At 32.3% G+C, this 6,279-nt stretch overlaps 1 protein-coding gene across 1 annotated transcript; it reads right to left on the minus strand.

Moving 5' to 3' along the window:
• Window positions 1-1,408: 1,408 nt before the first annotated feature.
• Window positions 1,409-5,154, minus strand: LOC131654092 (probable polygalacturonase At1g80170). The gene is made up of 9 exons (XM_058924510.1): window positions 4,695-5,154; window positions 3,229-3,360; window positions 2,956-3,126; window positions 2,842-2,862; window positions 2,527-2,734; window positions 2,350-2,431; window positions 2,162-2,270; window positions 1,955-2,071; window positions 1,409-1,863 (listed from the first exon to the last, which is right to left on the minus strand). Exons 1-9 carry the CDS (start codon window positions 4,890-4,892, stop codon window positions 1,576-1,578), a joined length of 1,326 nt encoding a protein of 441 aa, XP_058780493.1. The 5' UTR covers window positions 4,893-5,154; the 3' UTR covers window positions 1,409-1,575.
• Between the last annotated feature and the right edge of the window lie 1,125 nt (window positions 5,155-6,279).

A 6,279-nucleotide genomic window follows, 5' to 3' on the forward strand; every position in this document is an offset into this window, starting at 1 on the left:
TCCTGTGTAAGAAGGAAAAATTGTTTGGCACAATGACCAAATGCTAAGGAAGAAAAAGGGTTGTCCCAAAAGAAAACGCATTAGAAATGAAATAGGTACGGTTGACAAGCTAGAAAGAAAGTGTAGTATATGTCGTCAGGTCGGATACAGTTGAAAAAAATGTTCCACTCATGCTACAAGCTTAATAACATAAAAACTAAACTTTTTTTCATTAAGCATGTTGGTTACAACAAGCTTAATAACATAAAAACTAAACTTTTTTTCATTAAGCATGTTGGTTACAACAAGCCAAACCCTTCTTAGATAAATTTGGTAAACACGTCAAAATATCTAAGAAATTACAACTATCAAAACAATTTCATCTGATCCATGCATCATCACCATTATGTCCGTGTCATTTTTGACATCCTCCCACCAACGTTAAGATTTTTTGTCGCAAGTGAGGTAGTCGTTCTTTGTCTTTGAATTCTTCTAATGACTTCGCCATCTTGAATGTCCTCGTCTAACAATCGAATCAACTCTCTCTTAAGACGCTCCAAGGAATGAATGTGCCAAAATTTCATTTTAATCGGAGATTTGGTAGCCGAGAAAAAAAATATATCTATCTCTTGTGAAAATCATGTTAGATGTCATGATGGAAAAATTAGAGAGAAACTGAGAAGATGTGTGAAGAATGGTGGATGAATGGGGTATTATTTATAGAAAAGACACATACACGCATGCACCATATTAGATGGCGCCTCCTCATAAACAATGCATGCACGTGCCATCTCATATGGCGCCAAGGCATTGCATGTGTCATCTCATATGGCGCGCCTAGGTTTAATTTTAGGTGCATGTGTCATATGAGATGGCGTGTCAACTTAAACCATTTATGAAACTTGATTATTTGCGTAATTTTTTTGAAAAGTTGATTATTAATGTATTTTAATTTTAAAACATGGTTATTGCTGAAAATTTTTCTAAAAAATTTAATAATTATTATTTAAGTCATTGAGTTTCAAAATTACTCTTTTTATTTATAAAAAATAAACTTTAAATAATTTCTAATACTTTAAAAAAATCATAGTAAAATTACAAAAAAATAATCATAATAATCTATGATTAACGAGCCTGAATATAATCTGAAATTATTTCAATACTATCATAGTATTATTTAAAACCATTTAAAGGGAAAATGTTTATTGTTAAAAAAACATGAAAACAAGAAAGAAAATAATAAATTTCAACTATTCATTATCAGCGTCATCCCATGATCCTTACTAAAAAAGGAAAATAAATTTAAAAATTCTGTTTCTCCAATTTGTTTCATAATAAATAGGACTACTCCCTTTTAAACATGTTTCCTTTTACTACAAGAGACAAATAAGCAAATAATTGGAATTTCACCAAAAAGAAAAGAGAGCACTAACACCAAAACAACTCAAATTCAACAATGCAAGTGTATGCATTCACATGGATTATGATTTATGGATACATTCACCAATCATCATATCTACCCTCCCCTTGACTACCCTACAAAACTAATATCAAGAGTTCATCTACTCATTTTATTATGTACAAAATACCTTCTGTTCAGACAGAATTGATAGCAGGATTTGATTCTAACAAAATATTCTTTCTAATAAAATCGCTACTCGTTGGAAAACAGGCAGGAGGAGACACATAGCCTTGAGCAGAACCATGAGCTTGCCAGCAGTAAGATGTTGTATTTTCTCCATAGTATGATGGAAGAAAAATGTTCTCCAAGTATAAATCTTCACACGGAGAGTCATCGCTGCAAGCAAATTTAATAGCTTCTTCGGTCGCTGAAGTTCCTCGAATATTAATAAAGGATATGTTCCCCACTTGTACAGCAGTTGTCTGCATCACAATGCGGAACATTAGTAGATTTACTCATTTACATGCAGATTTAGAGAGCGACCCTACAAAAGAAATTCTTAAAATTCAATACCTGATTCTTGCATGGATGTCTCGAATCACAGTAGTATTGATTTATTATTATTGGATTGGACACATTTTCCATCAAGATATTCTGGAATGTGATCTTGGAGGCAAAACCACTCCCACCCTAGAGAAAATTGACTCGACTCAACCGATTTGCACATCACTGTATCACGTATAATGAGAATGAAAATGATACAGTTATTGGGAAACTTACCTGCCATGTTTTGATTCTCACACCATTATCCGTGTTGTAAAGAAAAACTCCATCAACTTTGACATCGTGAATCTTCTCCCAAACCTTTGATTTTCCCAAGCTACCAATGCTGAAAAAAGGTTGCAGTATCGGTTAAGAACTACACTCCTTAAGTGTCCTAATGAACTAAAAGTGAATTTTGCTTTCACCTTATGCCATGGCCTGGACCACAGGAAATATTTTTTATTCGGACCCGTGAAGAATTTCTGACTATGGAGATGCAGTCATCACCTGAAATGGAACATAATATGTTAAACTTTCACTGAGATGAGTATATCTTTCGAGATGAGTAAAGCTAATATTGCATTAGATTGAGGTTAACACACCTGTTCTAATCACACTTTCCTTAATCTCGACACCCTTTGTTGCACTAATATGGATTCCATCTGTATTAGGGCTGGAAACAGGTGCTAATACTTTGAGATGAGATGCAACAACGCGCATACAGCTAGTGAAAGCCAAGTGCATTTTTTGGCTATTTAGCAGCACAAGGTGTCTGACTTTCAGGCTCTTGCATCTATGAAAAGTCAGAGCCTGCAGCGTAAATGTAGTTTCATATTTCAGCAAATAGAGGCATAAATAATGCATCAACAAATCAGGGAAATGAACTGTTTTGCTCCGTGTTTTGAAGCGCCACTAACCGTTGGAGCAGGAAGACATGGCTGCAAAAGAAGATTTTGAAATCACTGTTACTTAGTTAAACTGATGAATAAACTTCAACTATACATGATATTAAGCTTGTGAGATAGCAATACATTTGTTTTGTTAATCTTGCAAGATATGGACCACCATCCCTGTCCCATTCCATCTAAACTCCCTCCACCATTTACAGAAAGGTGATTCACCCCGTGGAAGTAAATCCACTTGCGCTTATTTAAGCCATGCCATGCCTCTGGATCTCGCGGTGCAACTATTGTTCCTGAGATCTATAATTATAAATTAGTAATAGTCCAAAATAAATAAGCTTTTCCATAAGACACATTTCATTTGCGGATAAAAGATGCATACGATAGAATTTTGGTGCTTACCCTCAAAGTGATCTTAGATCGACACGGTCCACTAAAGTCAATTGGATGCACAAGAAAAGCTCTCCCATGTGGAAAAACAACAGTTATAACTCCAGGGAGAGAACATGCGATTTTCCAAACCTCCAAGAAGGCCTGAAAAGATGGAAAAAATGTTTCTTTACTGTAAAAGGACTATTGCATTTCAGTTCCAATCGAATGAACTATACAATCAGGCATGGAATGGGAAAAACTGGGCACAAGCTTAATTAGTAGCCACCCTAACAAGAGTATGAGCCACAATGTTTGGTTGTCTCTTTACAAAACAAACACTAAAATTCTGAAAATGATAGGTAAGGTAGTGTCTAGAATGAGAAAAAATAGCCCCTGCTTCAGATTCATCAACTTGTGAAGAATAAAAATGGACCGCTACCATTTTCTAATCCAACTCAAAGACAATACTATCCCAATGTAGCTCAAGAGCCCTTGAAATCCCCACAATAGACCATAAGTCTCCTCTTTAAGTACTTGCAAGTCTGGAGATAACCAATCCGTTTTAACCAAAATGAAAGCACCATCATCATATTGCGCTACTATGCCTATACCAACATTTCCTGGTTCAAGTTGAAACCAGCATCAACGTTCATTTATATCATTCCTGAAGGGGGTTACATCCATGCCATAACGCCATCATGGTGACCACACCTTGTTTGTTTCATACATCCTCTACAAAAGCTTCCCATACTAGTTTGCTTCTACCACACCAAACGCTATACATAACCATTGACACATTAGTAATTTAATGAGAATTCAGCTCTACCCCCAAGCCAAAGAAAAAACTTTTAAACTTCCATGATACATGATATGTTTCTCCATAATGTTACCGCTACATGTCAGGAAAAAAAGCCAAGGATTTTCTATATTTGTTCCACAATGAGCACAAGTGAATGGACATATAACACCTTTGGTTCTTAATCTGTCTCCAGTGGGCAAAACATTTTTGCAAGCTCGCCATATGAAGTGTTTGACTTTTAAAGAACATGCAGCTTCCAAATTAATAACCAGGTTCCTCCCTCTTACATTGAGCAGCATCTGCCATATGATTCGCCGCTTTGACTCGGCCCCCAAATCACACTTGTCACAAGGAACCAATTTCACTCACCTTCCAGCATCAAGTCACTCACTCTCAACCAAGGTTCCATCCCAAGAGGGATTTGAGATCCATCATCACCAATTAAGTATTGTGTTTGTTTGCAGTTACAAATGAAGATTCAAAAATTTCCTTTGAGACAAATTATCAAACATTCAGTGGCTATCTCTATCTCTAAGGGTAAAAAAATTATCAAATGCCCTAAATATTTTCTATGCTATGAATCTCAACTCAATAATACTATAAAAGAAACACTATGGTGCATTTGTCAGTATACAACAGTAACATTCTGTAAATCATTCAAAAAATTGAAGCAACATCATGATGAAAGGGGAAGAACCTGTGTGTCATTATGAAAGCCATCACCTTTAGCACCAAAATCAGTGACAGAAAGAACCCTTCTGGAATTGGATCTGGTTCGGGTTGACCCGGAACGTGGAAGTCTGATAACCGGATCAAACCCTTGTGAAGTACTAACAAGTAAATATAATTGAATGAAGATTATTACAATAACATATATAGAAATACAAGATTTCATTCTTATCCTTCAAAGTTCTTTCTTCAATAACAACAACACATTCATTGATTGATTGATATCTCTTGTTGAATGATAAAGAACAGACAAACAGTACCTGCTGAGTTGAGTGTTGTTGTCGGTTAGAATCTTTCAAGAGTTTGTTTCGCTGATTGTTTCATGTTTACTAAGAATAGTTTGTTTGATTGCATTATATGAAAATTAACCAACAAATCTATATAAGAATAAGATCAGAAAAGCACCACCACATGAGTTACACAAACATAGGAGAGTTGTCTTGTGTTGTGCTTATTTATTTAATCTATTACATTTAAACTCATTTTATTTTGTGATAATAACATTTAAATTTTGCTTCTACCCTTCTAAACCTATTGAAACTATATATTATTATTTTACTAGATATATGGCTCGTGCAATGCATTGGACGGGTTTGATTAAAATTTTTACCTTAATACCTTTTGAAATGAAAAAATATATTTAATTAATTATTGTATTAAATATAAATAAAATTTTAACAATATGAAAATACTTAATAATTTATATATAAAATAAAATTTAATTATGTTTTTTAAATTTGAAAGATAAATCATATTTACGTGAATAATGCAATATTTTAAAAAAGTGTTACATTAAATTATGTGTATATATTATTTGTAGTTAATCATTAAATTTATAATACATATAAGAGTATATCAACTTAAATTTCAATTATTCATTTAGTGTTTAATCTATAATTTACAAAACCTAAGAATTTTTTTATTTAATGTTAGATTTATTTATTTTTTAAATCATATATTCTCTAGATTTAAAAAAAAAAATCATAATATATCATACCATATTGATTTTTTCTTTAATGTTCCTATGTTAATCAAGTAACTCCATTTATATGTTCATGATTTTTTTGTTTGTTTATTATAGTGGAAGAGATATGTTGTGACATGATTAATAAATTGTTTATTTTATGAGATATAAAAAACTATTATTTATCGTAGAAAACTATTATTTATTATGGGTTAATGTTTTTCAGTAATGAATAGAAAATTTTTATATAATTATGTCAATAAATTAATTATTTTCAAATCAATAATTAAATTAAATTAAATTAAAGAAAAAATGATTTTCAAAATTAAAATGAAATTTTAAAGAGTTTTTTTTTCTTTCAATTTTATATTATTATTATTAATATTATTATTATTAGTGGTGGTGGTGGTTTAATAATATTATTATTATTATTTATTTTAAGATCATTATTAATTATAGTATTTAATTAGAGTTTGTGTGAAGAGTTAAAAAAAGAGTGATAAAAATTCTAAATTCTAATATGATGCCACATAAGCATTAGAATTCTAATATGCTGCCACATTGGATTTAGGGTTAGGGTTGTGATCAA

This window comes from Vicia villosa, linkage group LG2, assembly GCF_029867415.1.
Source record: "Vicia villosa cultivar HV-30 ecotype Madison, WI linkage group LG2, Vvil1.0, whole genome shotgun sequence".
Taxonomy (NCBI): Eukaryota; Viridiplantae; Streptophyta; class Magnoliopsida; order Fabales; family Fabaceae; genus Vicia; species Vicia villosa.

What these genes read in the sequence shown, in the direction of transcription:
- LOC131654092 (XM_058924510.1), bottom strand. Translation starts at nt 4,892, where the DNA reads ATGAAATCTTGTATTTCTATATATGTTATTGTAATAATCTTCATTCAA. An exon ending in CATGTCTTCCTGCTCCAACG is followed by an intron (nt 2,735 to 2,841) that starts GTTAGTGGCGCT and finishes TTTACGCTGCAG; the next exon opens with GCTCTGACTTTTCATAGATG. An exon ending in GGAAAGTGTGATTAGAACAG is followed by an intron (nt 2,432 to 2,526) that starts GTGTGTTAACCT and finishes GTTCCATTTCAG; the next exon opens with GTGATGACTGCATCTCCATA.